This window comes from Cucurbita pepo, chromosome 1, assembly GCF_057944985.1.
Source record: "Cucurbita pepo subsp. pepo isolate OVF chromosome 1, ASM5794498v1, whole genome shotgun sequence".
NCBI classification, from domain to species: domain Eukaryota; kingdom Viridiplantae; phylum Streptophyta; class Magnoliopsida; order Cucurbitales; family Cucurbitaceae; genus Cucurbita; species Cucurbita pepo.
This window is the reverse complement of record NC_141798.1, coordinates 6,296,145-6,313,630: the sequence shown is the minus strand read 5'-3', so window position 1 is coordinate 6,313,630 and position 17,486 is coordinate 6,296,145. Positions and strand designations below refer to the sequence as shown.

Here is a 17,486-nt window from a genome sequence, read left to right as displayed (position 1 = left end):
CCTAAGTATATTTTTTTAAAAATGAGAATTTGGGAATTTTTAATTTTTATGTTCAAGGTATATTTGATTGCATGCTTATAATTTTTTTTTTTTTTTTTGTTGCTTCCTACAAAATTTATTTTTGAAAAATTAGTAAAGAAATTGAAATAAAAATATTTAATTAATAAAAACTAATTCAGAAACAGAAATTCATGAAGAAATATATATATATATATATATTAAGTTAAATTAAATTATAATTGGAATCTCATAAAAAAAAAAAAATCAATGAGAAAGATTCCCTCAAGAGCTGTATAAATATCAGTTGAGCTTTCCCAGTTTTCTCTAAACACAAAGCTTCCTTCTCCAAAAGCACTTCCTCTCTCTCCTCTTTTCTTTTCTCTCTCTACTTTCCTGGAAAATTAATTCATTTTCTCATATTTTCCCGAGAAAATGGGAAAGCTAAGCTTTAGATTCCTTGAGAATTCAAAGCCTTACTTTGCCATGATATCCTTACAATTTGGATATGCTGGCATGAACATCATCTCTAAGGTCTCTCTTAGTAGAGGGATGAGTCATTACGTCCTCGTCGTTTATCGACATGCCTTCGCTACCGCTTCTATTGTTCCCTTCGTTCTCTTCTTTGAACGGTAATGCCCCGTTCGAAGCTTTTATGAAAATGTTCTAAATAATGGTTATCAAACAGGTCTTAAAGTTTGCTCGGGAATTGAAATGGGTTAATTTGTATTGATCTTTTTCAATTGATTTCAGGAGAGGACAACCGAAGATAACACTCAAAGTTTTCATTCAAATATTTGTGTTGGCTTTGCTCGGGTGAGTAATTTTAAAAGTATAAAAATCCGTTTTTGATATTACGATTCAAAAGTTCGTCGTAAACGATAATCACAACGAGCATTATATTTTCATAATCTTTTTGTTTATTTTGCTTTTCGCAGCCCGGTAATCGATCAAAATTTCTACTACGCCGGGTTGAAATATACTTCGCCGACGTTCTCTTGTGCCATGAGCAACATGCTGCCTGCAATGACATTCGTGATGGCTGTGATTTTCAGGTACTTAGAAATATACAAATCCCAAAAAACAAAAAAACAAATGTATAGTTTCTTTTTGTAGATCAAAGGCTAAAAAATTTTCTTTTCTTTTTCTGTTTGGTTGGTGGGAAAATGAAAAATGGTCAAAAGGATGGAAAATTTGGAGATGAAGAAACTGAGATGCCAAGCAAAAGTTTTGGGAACCTTAGTGACAGTGGGTGGAGCAATGGTGATGACTTTGTACAAAGGTCCACTTGTTCAAATGCCTTGGTCTAAACATTCTCATCACTCTAATCAAGCCTCTGATGATAAAGCCAACAAAGATTGGTTCAAAGGCTCCATGTTCCTCATCATTGCCACTCTTGCTTGGGCTTCTCTCTTTGTCTTGCAGGTAATTTAGTACTTCCCTTTAAATTCTAATACGTCGACCCCGACCCAACAAAACCCGCGTCTTGTTTCGGTTTGTTTTTCAGTAAATCGAGCTGTATTTGTCGAAAAAGGTCTTAGAGCATGTGTTATGAGACCTCACACTGATTGGAAAGGGGAATGAAGCATTCTTTATAAGGGTGTGGAAACTTCTTCCTAATAAACGTGTTTTAAAACCGTGAGGCTGACGATGATACGTAATGGGTCAAACCGGACAACATTTGCTAGCGGTGTGCCAACGAGGACGCTTGGTTCTTAAGTGGGGTGGATTGTGAGATCCCACATCGGTTGGAGAGAAAAACAAAACATTCTTTATAAGTGTGTGAAAACTTCTCCCTAGTAGACGCGTTTTTAAATCGTGAGGCTGATGACGATATGTAACAGGCCAAAGCGGACAATATCTACTAGCGGAGGGCTCGGACTGTTACAAATGATTTTAGAGCTGGACACCGAGCGGTGTACCAACGAAGATGTTGGACTCCGTGAATTGTGAGATCCCATATCAGTTAGAGATGGTAACGAAGCATTTCTTATAAGAAATGTGTTTTAAAATCGTGAGGCTAACGGTGATACGTAATGAGCTAAAGCAGACAATATCTACTAACAGTGGGTTTGAGTTGTCGTGTATTGACCTTCATTTACGTTACAAACGACCGACGTTATATAAACTAGCAAGTAAGAATGGTGTACTCTTTGTTTTTGGGTGCAGAATCAAGCATTGAAGACATACAAGAACCATCAATTCACTCTCACTACACTTGTATGCTTTGTTGGGACTTTGCAAGCCATAGCTGTGACATTAGTAGCTGAGCACAAAGCTGTTGTTTGGAGAATTGGTTGGGATATGAACCTCCTCGCTGCTGCCTATGCTGTAATCTCTTGTTCATATCAATTTTAAATTATTATTATTATTATTTCTAACTTCTAACTGATATATTATTACTTTATTATTATTATTATTATTACTTTGGTAGGGAATTGTGACATCAAGTATTTCATACTATGTACAAGGGCTAGTGATTATAAAGAGGGGACCTGTATTTGCAACTGCATTTAGCCCTTTGATGATGATAATCGTGGCCATCATGGGCTCTTTCATCCTCGCTGAAAAGATATTTCTTGGAGGGTAAATAATTTTTTAATCATATTATATATATATATTTATCGTGAGATCCCGCGTTGATCAGACATGAAAATTAAGTATTTCTTATAAAGATGTGAAAATCTCTCCCGGACATACTCGTTTTAAAACCTTGAGAGGAAGCCCACCCAAAAAAGTCAATATCTACCAGTAGTGAGCTTGATCCATTACAAATGGTATGAGAGTCAGCCATTGGGCAGTGTGCCAGCGAAGACGCTGGCTCACAAGGGATAGATCGTAAGATCTCACGTCTAGAGGGAGGAATGAAACATTTCTTATGAAAACCTCTCCTTAACAAATGAGTTTTAAAACTTTGAAGTTAAAGTTTAAATAAGACAATATTTGCTGCCGATGAGCTGTTACAACGTATATAGCCTAAATATCTTTAAATTAAAAAAAAAAAAAAAAAATTATCCAAATATCGTATAATTTTTATTTTTGAACTGTAGGGAAGAGAATAAGAACGTAATTACGGGTTACACGATACTTCCAACCAGTCGAGAATATTCATACCCGAAGATACATTATGTAAAATTAATAAAATTTCAAATTCTTTGGAATTAAAATCTCTACTAGGAATATATAAAGGCATCATAAAATTCCCCATTAATTAAATTATTGGATTTTTGTGATGTGACAGAATAATAGGATCCATCTTCATAGTGTTTGGGCTATATTCAGTTCTTTGGGGAAAGCACAGAGAGAATTTGGAGATCAAAGTCGGTGCTGCCGCTGCTTCTTCTGATGAAGAAATACCACAACCAATCAAGCCTCCTTCTCAACCAAATAATAATAATAATAATAATAATAATATTGCAAATAATTCAATTTTCATTTCCATGCCTGCCCCTGAAGACCCCATCAAACCCAACCAAATCCGAGAATAATTGAAGGAAAAAGGGATGTTGGAAGGGGCTTTTTTGTCTTTTCATACTTATGATGTTTGAGTTCTTCTATTTTGTACTCATAATATTTGTACTAATGAAAATATGAAATAAATTGTGATCTTATCTGATTTTGTGTTACTCATAATATTATTTAAATTAATTTTTAAAAATCAGTCACATATTTTATTATTTTAGCTACCTTAATAGTTTTAGAATAAGAAATTGGAGTTACACCTAACTTTAGGATAAAAATGGTAATGCATATATTATTTACATTTATACTCTCTTATTATTAGTAGTATATTATTTTAATTATATAATAAGATATATATATATATATTTTAATTCCTTTTGCATCCATGTGGTGGAATTTGCTGACATATACTAAAATAATAATGCAGATTCCACTAGAATCAAATTTGTCACAATGGGATTTTTTATAATTATAAATATAGTTTAATTCATATTAATCTTTATAGATACTTTTTTTTTTTTTTTTTTTTTTTGTACTTTTTTTCACATCTTTCATTAATTTTAATGTTTATTTTAAAGATAAATATACTCGTGAAAATCGTGAAATATTATCTTTATTTTTGTTAATTTTAAAAATATCTCGATGGTTTTTTATTATGATACGAGGATATTGTTTATAAACTCTTATAATTTTAGGTTTTAAATTTATAAGTTTATTGAACTATTTTGTTCCTAAATTGATTTGTTGAGGGAAAATTAACCATTTTCCATAAAAATATTTTGTATACACATTATATGTAATAGCAGGTTCATCGTGGAATATGAATAATACCTTTATTTATCATCTTATCATTTGATTCCTTACGAAGTTACAAAACGCTGTTGTTTTCAAAACATCATCCAAAGATATTATCTATATTCTTTTTCTTTTGAAATTCTAAATAAATATATAATACCTTCTAGATCTACATAGGTATGTTGTCCTTTCTTTTATATATATATATATATATATTTATTTATTTATTTATTTATTTATTTACAAAACAAATCTTAAATTATAGAATTTGGTTTTGTGTTGAATGTAACAAAGAATTGTTTCAATCGAGTTCTCGTGAACAATTTACATTCTTATTATTATTATTATTTATTTGTTAAAGTAGACAGATATTAAATAATTATTAAATTTAAACAATTTTATAATTAAATGGGTTTGATTCTAGAAATTCTAGATAGTTTAAAGAGACTATATTACGACACTTATTTATTTTACAAATTTGTAAGTTTGGAGCGAGTGATTAATTAAATTGAAATCTCGAGGATTGATTGTAACAATTCATATAGTTTAAGGGCGAGTCTAATGATATTAGAGATAGTAGCCACTAAAATCTCCTTTGTTCGAGTTCGTGGATAAGAAATTAGGGGTTCGTGAGTTGAGTCGAGTCGAGTCAGGTTGGAATATTTTTTTGTACTCAATTCAATTGTATGGGTTATAATTTTTTTCAATTCAACCATCAATTTCTTAGGTTGTTTCGGATTGTTTAGTTCATTTATTCAATTTTTTTTTTTAACAAAAATAAAATATTAGTTTATAAAACAACGTTTTAAACATTCAATGATATTTCAAAATATATTTTGGAAACTTACCTAACAAATAATTAAAAATAATTTTTATGAGGGGCTAGAGAATAGATAATAAAAAAATAAATTAATTATGAAATTAAATAAAAATAAAATAAAATATATGTCTACAAATTTTTAAAATTAAATTATGAAATTATATAATTATGTATATTTTAAAATTAAATTCTATTAAACCCAATTTAATTTTAAGGAAATCTAAATTAATTTAATGTATTAAATTTTCATTTATTTAAACTTAACAAAAAAAAAAACTTAAATAAGTTTATAATCTAATCCAAATTCGTTATGAGTTTTTTTATCCTTAAGGTAAAGATTTCCATACGAAGTTAGCCTAATTTAATATAATTAGTATAAATAATAAACCGAGTCTCTCATTACGTAACCAAGCCGTCTTAGCTCAGTGGTAGAGCGCGTGGCTTTTAACCACGTGGTCGTGGGTTCGATCCCCACAGACGGCGAAACATTTTATACTGCTCTAAATGATCTTGTTATTTGTTTTTATCATAAATTTTGGAAAAGCTTCTACTTTCTCAATTCACAACCGAGCCGTCTTAGCTCAGTGGTAGAGCGCGTGGCTTTTAACCACGTGGTCGTGGGTTCAAACCCCACAGACGGCGAAATTGTTTTTTCTACTCTAAATAATCTTGTTTCCTTTTGTTTTTACTATAAATTTTGGAAAATTGTTTACTTCCTCATTTCACAACCTAGCCGTCTTAGCTCAGTGGTAGAGTGCGTGGCTTTTAACCACGTGGTCGTGGGTTCGATCCCCACAGACGGCGAAACATTTTATACTGCTCTAAATGATCTTGTTTCCTTAGGGAATTATGCTTAACTAGTAAATAGAGAGTTTTTTTTATATATTTAGTTGCTCGATCTCCCATTTAAAATTTTATCGAAAATAAGTATCGTTTTTACGTAAAGGCTTCTAATTCGACAAATTGAGCCAATTCTAATTTTGATTTGCCGACTATTTGTTTCATGGCTTTGAGCTGAAATATACAATCTATCACGTTTAATAATTAGTCATATAATTAATATAGGTTCGTTGGTTAATGCATCTACTAATTATTTTGAGATCGAAAATTCAACAAAAATATATTAATAAACAGCAGGTACGTGTAAATAAAAAAAATATATAACAAAAATTATACGATAAGTTAAACATGTAGATTCGACTATAATTTAATAAAAAAATTATCCTAAAAAATAAAAAATGAATAAAACTTCCAATATTCCATCCACGTGGTGCAATATAAACCAATTACTAAACACTTAACATACACCTGGCCGCAGAAGATTCACTTCTCGTAAAGTCGGCAAAACTATCGCCATAATCGCGGCGGCGGGTTGGCGGCTTAGAAAGTGAAAGAAAAAAAAAGCGCTGAAGTTCTTACAATTTAGTTCGCTTTCCTTTCCACCGATGAGAAAATGAGCTCGAAATGCGACGGCACTACTCATCTCGAAATTCTTCTCCGATCGGAATCTTCCCAGAACTGTATCTCCGAAGAGAAGTCCCGGATTCTTGGGGATTTCGTCACTCGCGAAGTCAATGCGTTCCTCTGGTTTTCTCTCATCGCCATCACTGTGGTTCTGATCGGCAAGGTTGTTGAGCTCTTCAGATTGTGGTCGAAGGCGAAGCAACTTCCCGGACCTCCTAGTCCGTCTTTCTGCGGTCACTCCAAGGTCATTTCGCGCCGGAATCTCACGGGTGAGTTGTAAATTGAATGTGATCTATGCGTTTCTGGCTTGTTTGATTCTGAAGCATGTGGTTTTTATCGTGGAAGGAGAATGGATGGAAGAGGAGTTATGTTTTTCTTGATTTGCTTAGGCTGCTGCAAATTTTTTTTAGGATTCGATAAAATTGAATCTAATTTCCATTTTAGCTGTTATTGGATGCCGATTGGAATCAACGACTCGTGTATTCAAATTTGGAGCAACTGGACTGTTCCTGCACTGTTTATTGTTAAGAAATAAAATTCAGTTGATGAGATGAAAATTTTAAATGCTCCCGTGGGACAACAAAAAATAGCACGTCTGAATGGGAAGAGATGGTAAAAGGAAAGTAATAACAAAAATCCTCAGTGGCTCGTTCGCATCGAGTTAATCCAAAAAATACCTTCTATTTGCTTCTGAACGGCGCAAGGGCTAGGGTCAACGACGACAGGTTGTCCTTGGAGTGTGATATTGTTCTAATCAAATATCCGAAATAACTTCCAATAAGGTCCGAGTTTGCCAAGTGCAATCACGATCAAGGAATGAATATCAGTTCTAATTATGAGGAGCGAGGATCATATCCTGCTTCTAATTGCTTATATCAGTAAATTTTGCTTATTTACTTGGCCCCTCATAAATCTGATCTTCTAAAATGGTATGGCATCTGGTATTTACTCATATTTCCTCTGAAATTGCTTTACTCTTTTGTCCTGTAGATGTATTATATGACTCTCATAAAAAATATGGACCAGTCGTCAAGCTATGGTTGGGTCCCATGCAGCTTTTGGTGTCTGTAAAAGAGCCAGCTCTTCTCAAAGAAATTCTGGTGAAGGCCGAGGATAAATTGCTTTTGACAGGAAGGGCATTCAGATTGGCATTTGGGCGTTCAAGTCTCTTTACTTCCTCTTTCGAGAAGGTACAAGTCTTGTACTTCCCCTCTTGTGTTTTATTCAAATTTCTTGTAAGGCCACAAATGTTATGGTATATAACTGATTGATTTTTGTGGGAGCAGAAATAGATGGTGTCTCTCATTCAATCATTTGATCAATAGGAAATATTAGTACATTAGTAAAGATTGAGTCACTTGTTTTAGGAGAGTAACAATTTTCTTCTTCATTTGATTTTTTTTCTTAACGTTTGAAGTATGAATTGCGATCTCATTAACCGGAGTCCTGTAGGCTGTAAGAATGTGCTTTTTGAGTTTTGATTTCTGTATGTTATGGGACCTAGTTACGTGTCATGTCTGGAGGAGCTGCTCTAGGCAGCCATGTAATCATCTGTTTAGGGTGGAGGCCAGAACATATTAGATTGAATCCAATTTCTTCTTGTTTTCCTTATCATGTAATTATTTCACGTTGATATAAATGACATAATTGTGTTAGGACTCTTGAATTAGTGCTGATTATCTTACTTTTCGTCTCAAGTACAGGTGCAAAACAAAAGACGGTGGCTAGCAGAAAAGTTAGATGAAATATTATTCCAGAGAGCTAATGTTTTTCCTGCAAAGGCTGTAGATTATTCTGTAGGGAGAGTGCAAGATATTATGATTGAAGAAGGTGTAGATTGTAATAAGGTTTCTCAACATTTGGCTTTTACATTGTTAGGGTGCACACTTTTTGGGGATGCTTTTTTGGGTTGGTCCAAGGCAACCATCTATGAGGAACTTCTGATGATGGTTGCAAAAGATGCCAGCTTTTGGGCCTCCTACAGAGTTGCTCCTTTCTGGAAACAAGGATTCTGGCGGTACCAGCGCTTGTGCATGAAATTGAAATGCTTAACACAAGATATTGTTCAGCAATGTAGAAAACATTGCAAGCTCTCCTCTCACTCCCAGAATCAAAACCTTCAAAATGAAATCAAAAGTACTGGTGTGGAGGCTGAATTTGTCATACCACGCTGTCCTGCTACCGAGATGCGTAATAGCTGTTTCTTTTATGGTCTTCATGATCAGGTTAATCCTAATGAAGAACCAATTGGAAATATTATGGGTGTGATGTTTCATGGATGTCTAACTACCGCAAATTTGATTGCTTCCATTTTGGGAAGGCTTGCCACAAATCCTGAAATACAAGAAAAGGTAATTTTTTTTTGTTAAATTGTTCTATCAATTGATTTATGAGTCATTTTTCACATTAATGGACTAAATAGTTGGTATTCTAAAGAGTTGGAATAATTCATCTTCATACAGATCAACTCAGAACTAAATATAGTACAACAGGGCTCGGTGAAAGATCACCAGAAAAATGTTGATAACATGCCGCTTCTGTTGGCAACTATATATGAATCTGCTCGTCTTCTGCCAGCAGGGCCTCTGTTACAAAGATGTTCACTTAAACAAGGTATCTCACTTCTTTTATAGCTTGGTGTGTATTGAGAATCTATAGCTGCTTTATGGAAAGTAGTAGTGCATTGGTCCTTTTCGGTCTTTTTATTGGACATTAAGATGAGGTGCCAAGGAATTGATAATAGCGGACTCATGTCTTTTAGTTTTTAAAATTTGTTATTTTTGGCTAATATAGGGATGGTGGGTATAGACCTAATGTATACGTATGGGTTGTGAGTTCAAGTACAGCTACCATCTACTTATAGTATTCTCATTACGTGTTTTATTTTATTTTACTGGTTAAAATACCATTTTCGTCCTTGTAATTTGGAACTCATTCTATTTTAGTCGGCATGTTTTTAAATGTCAAAAATTAGTCTCCGTAGGTACAATAAATCTTAAGTTTTGTTTTTTATGAAGTTAATTTTTATTGAGTTCAGATAAATAATAATAAGAATATTTTTTTTATTTAAGAAAGCATACAATGTGAATATCTTTCCCTAGTTTATAGATGGAAGACTAATAGTGACTAATTTCTTTTTAAGAAAAGTTAACCATAAACTAATTATAGGGGCTAACTTTAATATTTATTGAATGTGAGACTAATTTTGGACCGTTGGAACTTGAAGTTACATGGATGGAAATAAAACAAGTTTCAAATTAGGACTGAAATGGTATCCAACCCATTTTCAGTGTCATGTTACAGATTCAATAGCTTTTTTTGTTAGATTAGCCGAGTTGCATTTAAATTGTCTTAACCTAATGCATACATATGGTTGCATTTTAAATCTACTTCTCCTCGTCACATCTTGATTTTCATCCAAGTAAACTACTTGTGAATGATTTTCGGCTTTATGGTCATACATCTGCCAGTATTGTAGACTACTCTTGACCTTCATTGCTTTTCACTGCTTGTTTAGTCAGCTCTTTCCTTTTCTGCTGCACCCAGATTTGGTCCTAAAGACTGGTATAACCATACCGACCGGAACTTTAGTTGTTGTACCCTTAAAATTGGTACAAATGGATAATTCAAGTTGGGGAAGTGATGCGGATAAGTTCAATCCTTACCGTTTTTTATCAGTGGCTTGTAATGGCGCGGATATGAGTCAGCGAACATCACTTGCAGGTAAGTTACTACACGCTTAAGGACTTCATGCTTGCATAATCTACTACCTTACAACTCAGTCCACTTTTGCTTAGCTCCTTCCTTTGGAACTCTTCAAAATGTGGAACTCTTTTGTCTTTTCATTTGAAAGAGGTCTATGAAATTTTATTGGTTATTGTTCCAATTCCGTCACTGATATACTCGCATCTAAACATTCAACATTGAGTTTGACTTATTGCACGACAGGGTGGGCTAATCAGTTTAGTGGGGAGTTGGCTATGTTTTGATTTTTTGAGTAATATGACTCATGAGTGACTGTGAACAAGACTTCATTTTTTGGGACTCTATCAGAGTAGAGGATGTAATACAAAGTCTTTGATGTTCGTCTTTTTTGTTTATTGCCCCTTTTTTTTTGGGGAATGCATTTCTAGAGTTCCATTTCTTTTAATTTTGGTCTATAAGTTCTATTTGGATTGGGATTTTGTCCACCCAGACGCATTATTTTCCTTTATATTTAACCACTTAAGAAAAAAGCATACAAAAGAAAAATGCAATTTGAATTTTTTATGAAGGTTGTGGTGTCAGCACAATTTATTGCAATAAAATGGTCTAGATTGCGTCTTAATGTGTCGTGATGCAGGAGAAAATGCTGGGGACGAAGGAGAGAGCTCCTTTGTTTTGAACGATCCAACCGGCAATGTTGCCTTTCTTCCCTTTGGCTTTGGTGCACGTTCCTGTGTTGGTCGGAAATTTATCATACAGGGAGTAGCAACACTATTTGCCTCTTTGCTCGCCAACTACGAGGTTGGTAGTTTTTTTTTTCTTATATATTTTTATATATATTAAACTGTTATAAAACAAATATCCCACAACACAAAAATTCTTGCTTCTCAACAGTGAATAAAAAATAGATTGATTGAGTTAGGCGGTTAAAAAGACCATGTAAATAATAAAAGGCTCAGATGAATTCATCGTAGAATTTAATATCCTATATGTTACTTTGACAACCAAATGTAGAAGGTTCAGGTAGTTGTGTTAATAAAGATGCGTGCAAGTTGGCTCGGACACTCGCAGATATAAAATTAAAAAAAAAAAAAAAAAAAAAAAAAAAAAAAAAAAAAAAAAAAAAAAAAAAAAAAAAAAAAAACTAACATGTTATTGTTAACAATGAAGATAGAGTAAATTGATTGAGTTCTACTTTCATGTCATTCTCCTTGTCCTCATCTTTTGTTTTGGGAAATTCACCAAGTTGTGCTCTCTTCCAGTACATTTTAGAATATATTAAACGATTGGATTCACCTTAGTCTAAAAACTTCAGCTGTGTTTTTGGAACTGTGGCTTCCGAAGTAGTTGGTGACGCCCTGAATCTTGAGCCATTTTTAGGAGTCATTGAATGGTTTCATTGATTATTGCCCTTTTCATCACAAATTGTAGATTAAACTTCAGTCAGAATCCAAGAATGACTCGAAGCTGTCATCAAATACCTCTGCATCGCAAATGCTTCCGAATTCGAAGATAGTCTTCGCAAGGAGGAACAGCTAAAGAACAAGTAGCTAAAAGCTCACACCCACATAGGATATAATATATGTATTTCAGGTCAGTTTACTAATATTTTCTGTGAATAGTTCTTACGGGGAGTTCTGTGTTCTTTCTCCCCCGACTCGTTATGGGAGGCTGGGACACATGCTTTTTCCCTCCCTATGCTTATAGGAGCTCGAGCACTGCCTTTTCACTGTTTTATCACGTGTTTTTTAAGCGCTCGAGTTCTATTATTCTGCGGGGCCTTATACTTCCCCATCTGTAGATTCTGAATTGTCTCAAGTTCTAGAATAGTTCAAGTTTCTTTTCTTTTTTTTTTTTTTTTGTTCTCTCACTCTCCATGAAGGGAAGGGTTTCTTGTGTATTACAATGTGTACTGAACAATGCTGGACTCAATGTACCATGCTTGTTGCATATATAATCTCCCATGACTGCATAGCATTTTTTCTCTTTGATTGTATGATTAAAGATGGAGTATCTTTAGGTGTTGCATTTTATTATGTTATTATTTTGACTTGCAATTGGACTGTGTTATCCTTTTGACCCTTGGAGGTAGAGATAGGTAGAGATGTCTACACGGTGGGAACGGGAAAGTCTTCTCCATTCTTGCCCCATTCTCACTTCTTATTTCATTTTCCATTATTTATATAAATTTTCATTTATTTTTGTGCAATTTTTTCACTATATAATATATAGATATACATACACCAGTGTGACCGAGTGAGGATTAGGGTAGGATTTGAGTGAGGAACGAGGTAGGGAATTTAACTCCCATTCTCATCCTCATTTAACTAATTATTTCCTTCATTTTTTTTTCTCATTTGAGGTACAACATATGGATCAACTCTGATCTTGTCAATTAAATAAATATCTCTATTTGGAGGGTTCTAGACATCGAAGGCCATATAAATAGTGGAAAGACGGGTTAAATGATTTAAAGAAAAAATTAAATGCGAGTTCTTATATCAAATGTTTAAATAGCCGTCCCTATATTCAATAGTTCTTCTATTATTTACTAGTGTTAGTGTTCAAAGGATATAAAAGGTTTGGATTATTTACCAAATTTTGGTGGAAAATATTCAAAATATGAAATACTTTGCTTAAATCATTTATTTGTAGGTATAAATAAATAAAATTAAGTCCTAATTCTTTTTTTCATTATTATAAAATTTGTACCACATGGAATTATTCTTTAAAAAAAAAAAAAAAAAAACAATTAATATACTGTAATAAAGCAACTAAAAGAAATTGATTCGTTTCCCAACAAGTAAACGCTTCGTGGAGCAGTTTCTCGATTGGCACGAATTCACGTTCTCACCCTCGTGGCGCCAAGAGAGAGTCCCGTTCAATATCTTACAGCGAAGGATTTCACACAATCGACCGATAAATGAGGAATAGTTGAACCACTTCTCTGCGATGAAAAACGATTCTTCGATTTGGTTTTCTTCATCGACGCTTTTGCTGTTGTTGTTGCTCTCTTGGATCGTTCTTGCAGGAAACGCATCAGCTCACTTTTGCGCTCAACAAGACAATCCACTGCTGATGGCGTCCACACTTGGAGGCGTGCACGATTCTCAGGGAGCTTCCAACTCCGCCGATGTCGATGAACTCGCTCGTTTTGCCGTTGATGAACATAACAAGAAAGAGGTAAACCGCTTCTCTCATTCTCTCTGTTTAAACGAGTTTGTTTTGTACTCGGATGTTTCTTTATTTTGTCGCGTTTCGTTGATTCTTGTTGATGGCGTGTGTGCTGTTAGTTCCCGATCTTGTTCTACTTGTGTTTTTCTATGGATATATGTGTATCAGGTTAGTTCGCGATTGTGGATTTTGTATTCACTTGTTCTGCTTTTTGGTGCGATCGGTTTCTGTCGGAGTCGATGATTAGTATCCAAATGTGTGGAACTAAAACTGTATGATTCTCATCGTCTTCCCGATGACTAAGGAGGAAGCTTTCCTTTGACATATATCTATAATAAATTCTAAGGCGTTTGAAATTTCTAAATTTGATACCCACAAGCATAGTATTATTAAAAGTTCATCTTGTTCCTATCTCTTTTCATTCAACTGTAGTAACACACACATACTTGAACTTGTGTTATACATGTCTACGATGTATTTATCTTCCCATTCCTTTGCAGAATTCGCTTCTTGAGTTTGTGAGAGTGGTGAAGGCGAAAGAGCAGGTAGTAGCTGGTACACTGCACCATCTTACTGTTGAGGTTGCTGATGCTGGTAAAAAGAAGCTGTATGAAGCTAAGATCTGGGTGAAGTCGTGGATGAATTTTAAAGAATTGCAGGAGTTCAAGCATGCAGGCGATGCCCCCTCGTTTTCTCCTTCTGATCTTGGTGCAAAGAAAGGTGGCTGACATTCTTTAACTTATGCAGTGTCGTATCATTTACAATTTAAATTATAGCTTTGAATATACAACCAATGTCGAATGCATTGTGCGGAATTTGTGGACTCACTATTGTCCTTGTATGCCTGGGCTTAGAAAGGCTTTCGATTTTTTTTATCCTCCTCCTCGTTCTTGCCATTTCGGCATCTTACCTTCCATGAGCACGAGTTCTGCTATTCCCCTGATTTTAGTAGGTGCCTATTGGATCAGCATCTTCTGGATCTTTTTCACTAGTGGTTTTTCTTGCGCCTCCAGTGTCAAGAGTCAAAGAGTCCCAAGGAAATCAGGGTCGCAGCCAGCCCTTGCACCTTGCTCTTCTAATAATAAACTATAGGAGGTTCTTTTGGTTGTCCTTCATGACTTCAACTTGCAGGCTGATACCATCTGAAATTACGGTTTTCAATCTTTTCTGATTTATTAAGGATTGGTATTCTTGTAGTTCGTGTGAACCTACTTGCATCAATCACTATTTAGCTAATTGTAGTATCTATCTTACAGAGCATAAGCCGTCCACTGCGATTAGTGTTTTTACATGAGCTTATTAACATTCTTGTATGGATGTTTATATTCTTATAGACCATCAAAGCTGTAACTTGTTGGAAATCCTTGTAACTGTTTTTTCAGATAATCATTGTTATTTATCTATATTATTGACCATGGTTAGAAATTAGGTGATCATCCTCAGGGATGGCGAGAAGTGCCACCACATGATCCCCACGTTCAGGATGCCGCACAGCATGCTCTTCGGACCATTCAGCAGAGGTCTAATTCTCTACTCCCCTATGAACTGCTGGAGATCGTACATGCAAAGGCAGAGGTAAGTGCATTATGGTTCTTTTGCATTATATTTTGTTTCAATGCTGAAGTTTTCACGACTGTGGAGTTGGTCTATTGTGTCAAGAATGTTTTTTCTTCTTGCATAACTGAAGCTTTTGTCATTTTTTAAGAAAAACAAATTTCATTGATAAAATGAAATAAAAGGAGCAAATTCTTCCATTCCTCATGCCCCAAAGTGACCAGAGAAAACTCTATTTGTTGTAGGGGGTTTGTCGATAAGCCAGCACCAATTGGTTTATGATACTTTTTCTTATTTTAGTTGGAAAATACGTTTTTGGAGAGGGCACATGGGAAGGGGAGAGGGTAGCGATGACGACAAGGTTAAAATGGAGAGGGAAGAGAGCTAACATGGCGGGCAGTTTTCAGTTGGCTGGTTTTCAATAGTCTTAGTGGATCGACAGACCGATCATCAATTTTGCCAAAATAGAAAACTAAGGTTGACCAACGATAGCATAAAATGGACCAACTGGATTCAATTTCGGCCAATCAAGTCGGTTTTCGGTCCAAATGTGTTCACCTCGTTTATAGCATTTCACAAGTTATTTTCCTTAGATAAGCATCCTTCCAAACACTTCCATTCTTTATTTTATATTTTAGACGTTTATGATTGACGATAAAGTTACATTCACCTGATTTATCTGTCCCTGAAGGTATCTGAGTCTGAATTTTTGTAGGATTCACTTTTTAACAATTCACTGCATTTTCACCCCTTTGTTTTAAAGCTTTTACAATAAGTTCATTTTGATTACCTCAACTTTTAATCTACCACTTATTTCAAACTAAATACTAATGACATTCCCCCCCGAGAGAAAGGTAAGTTGATCAAAGTATTGGAAAATAGCAGATTTAGATCCGAGATGTTCATTCAATACCCCATATGTGTAGTTTATGAAAATTTTCTATTACAAATCTGGTCGAGTTCTGTTTAATTTATTATTGTATGTGTATATATAATGCTAATGGAGGGATGCAGTCTAGGTAATCTATTCTATTTAATTTTATTTTTTTTATGTAATCGTTTTAGCTTACATTAGTTACCCTTAATTGTGTTAGCTGCTTAGTATACAAAGGTGTTTACTCTGTTATTCCAAAGTTAATAAAGATTTGAGGTATTCTTTGGAAAATTCCACACCATGAAGCCTCAAAATGCTATAAAAACAGGTGATTGAAGATGCTGCAAAGTTTGATTTGCTTCTAAAGCTTAAGAGAGGGAGTAAAGAAGAAAAGTTCAAGGTGGAGGTCCACAAGAACAGTGAAGGTAACTTCCTTCTCAATCAGATGGTGCCAGATCAGTCCTAAGCGAGTTTCGAATGCGCAATAAAATAAAATAAAATACGATACGGAGTGAGTTTATGTAATGATAGAATATTTGCATTTGCTTCCTTTAAAGCTGTATCCTATGCAAACTTTAACCTTGCCTTTTGAACCTTTGAGACTTGTATCTCCTCCGCATATAATCTCATGAATAAAATATGGAATCACCTGTTTATTAGGTATTGGATCTTTGATTTTCTTTTCTGGTTTCGCTTTTGCTATTTTGTGCTTGGTTTAATGATTTAATGGTATTTTTTTGTTTAGGTGGAATAATAATCTAATTGGATAATCGATGTATTTATAATTTATAAAGTCTAACTCAGTCTAAATTAATGATTTGAACAAAATTAAAATTTGTGCTTATATAAAATTTTTATGAATAATTTCCATTGTATATATAGTGTTTTGTGCTTATATAAAATTTTTATGAATAATTTCCATTGTATATGTAGTGTGAGAACAAATCACCCTGGGGGAGTGGAAACCTTTTCTCTAATAGACACGTGGAGTGGAAACCTTTTCTCTAATAGACACGTTTTAAAGCCTTGAGAGAGAGCCTGGAAGAGAAAGCTCAAAGAGGATAATATCTGTTAGCGGTGGATCTGGGCCGTTACAAATGGTATATCTGGGTCGTTACAAATGGTATCAGAGCCAGACACCGGACAATGTGCCAACCTTCTCGCTGTTCTCCAATGGGGGTAGGCACACAAAAGGGGTAGCACACAAAAAGGGTAGACACAAGACGGTGTGCCAGTAAGGATGCTGGCCCCAAAGGGGGTGGATTTAGGGACGATCCCACATCGATGGGAGGAAGGAAAGAGTGACATCGAGGATGCTGGGGTGGATTTTGATATCCCACTTGGGGAGGAGAACAAATCACCTTTTGTGGGTGTGTAAACCTTCCCCGCAGATGCATTTTAAAGCCTTGAGGGGAAGCCCGAAAGGGAAAGCCCAAAGAGGATAATATCCGCTAGCGGTGGATTTGGGTCGTTACATATAGTATTTATCAAACCATGGGGATGAATTTTAAATACTTGTAACTTTGCGTGGACACCTCAACCTAATGAACACATTAGTCCGTGGACACCTCAACCTAATGAACACATTAGTCCAATCAATTATAAAGATCGACTTATAAGAGCAGAAATTCAATATGATAG

The 17,486-nt window shown here is 34.7% G+C and overlaps 2 protein-coding genes, 3 non-coding genes and 1 pseudogene across 7 annotated transcripts; all 6 read left to right on the top strand.

The window, feature by feature from the left end:
- Positions 1-338: 338 nt before the first annotated feature.
- LOC111776488 (WAT1-related protein At5g07050-like) lies at positions 339-3,613 on the top strand (annotated as a pseudogene). The gene is made up of 7 exons (XR_015420239.1): positions 339-629; positions 751-813; positions 936-1,052; positions 1,182-1,422; positions 2,167-2,328; positions 2,432-2,583; positions 3,239-3,613. The product of XR_015420239.1 is annotated as a WAT1-related protein At5g07050-like (transcript).
- Positions 3,614-5,485: 1,872 nt separating this feature from the next.
- Positions 5,486-5,557, top strand: TRNAK-UUU (transfer RNA lysine (anticodon UUU)). The gene has a single exon. It is a non-coding gene; the product is annotated as a tRNA-Lys (tRNA).
- Positions 5,558-5,644: 87 nt separating this feature from the next.
- Positions 5,645-5,716, top strand: TRNAK-UUU (transfer RNA lysine (anticodon UUU)). Its single transcript has one exon. It is a non-coding gene; the product is annotated as a tRNA-Lys (tRNA).
- A 90-nt stretch (positions 5,717-5,806) lies between these two features.
- TRNAK-UUU (transfer RNA lysine (anticodon UUU)) lies at positions 5,807-5,878 on the top strand. The gene has a single exon. It is a non-coding gene; the product is annotated as a tRNA-Lys (tRNA).
- Positions 5,879-6,435: 557 nt separating this feature from the next.
- On the top strand, positions 6,436-12,200 carry LOC111778984 (cytochrome P450 714C3). Its single transcript, XM_023659007.2, has 7 exons — positions 6,436-6,807; positions 7,529-7,728; positions 8,242-8,889; positions 9,001-9,151; positions 10,085-10,261; positions 10,881-11,044; positions 11,675-12,200. The coding sequence occupies exons 1-7, from the start codon at positions 6,528-6,530 to the stop codon at positions 11,780-11,782; spliced, it is 1,728 nt and encodes a 575-aa protein (XP_023514775.1). The 5' UTR covers positions 6,436-6,527; the 3' UTR covers positions 11,783-12,200.
- An 841-nt stretch (positions 12,201-13,041) lies between these two features.
- On the top strand, positions 13,042-16,504 carry LOC111807077 (cysteine proteinase inhibitor 12). Of its 2 annotated transcripts, none has more exons than XM_087122281.1 (4): positions 13,042-13,426; positions 13,918-14,137; positions 14,847-14,992; positions 16,152-16,311. In XM_087122281.1, the coding sequence occupies exons 1-4, from the start codon at positions 13,196-13,198 to the stop codon at positions 16,179-16,181; spliced, it is 627 nt and encodes a 208-aa protein (XP_086978407.1). In that variant the 5' UTR covers positions 13,042-13,195; the 3' UTR covers positions 16,182-16,311. The 2 variants fall into 2 exon arrangements, with proteins under 2 accessions (XP_086978407.1, XP_023548422.1); XM_023692654.2 differs by having other exon boundaries at positions 13,043-13,426; positions 16,174-16,504.
- Positions 16,505-17,486: the final 982 nt, after the last annotated feature.

Coding starts and splice junctions, on each gene's coding strand:
- LOC111778984 (XM_023659007.2), top strand. CDS start 6,528: ATGAGCTCGAAATGCGACGGCACTACTCATCTCGAAATTCTTCTCCGA. Junction 8,890..9,000: donor ATCCTGAAATACAAGAAAAG/GTAATTTTTTTT, acceptor ATCTTCATACAG/ATCAACTCAGAACTAAATAT. Junction 9,152..10,084: donor AAGATGTTCACTTAAACAAG/GTATCTCACTTC, acceptor TGCTGCACCCAG/ATTTGGTCCTAAAGACTGGT.
- LOC111807077 (XM_023692654.2), top strand. CDS start 13,196: ATGAAAAACGATTCTTCGATTTGGTTTTCTTCATCGACGCTTTTGCTG. Junction 13,427..13,917: donor ATGAACATAACAAGAAAGAG/GTAAACCGCTTC, acceptor ATTCCTTTGCAG/AATTCGCTTCTTGAGTTTGT. Junction 14,993..16,173: donor TCGTACATGCAAAGGCAGAG/GTAAGTGCATTA, acceptor CTATAAAAACAG/GTGATTGAAGATGCTGCAAA.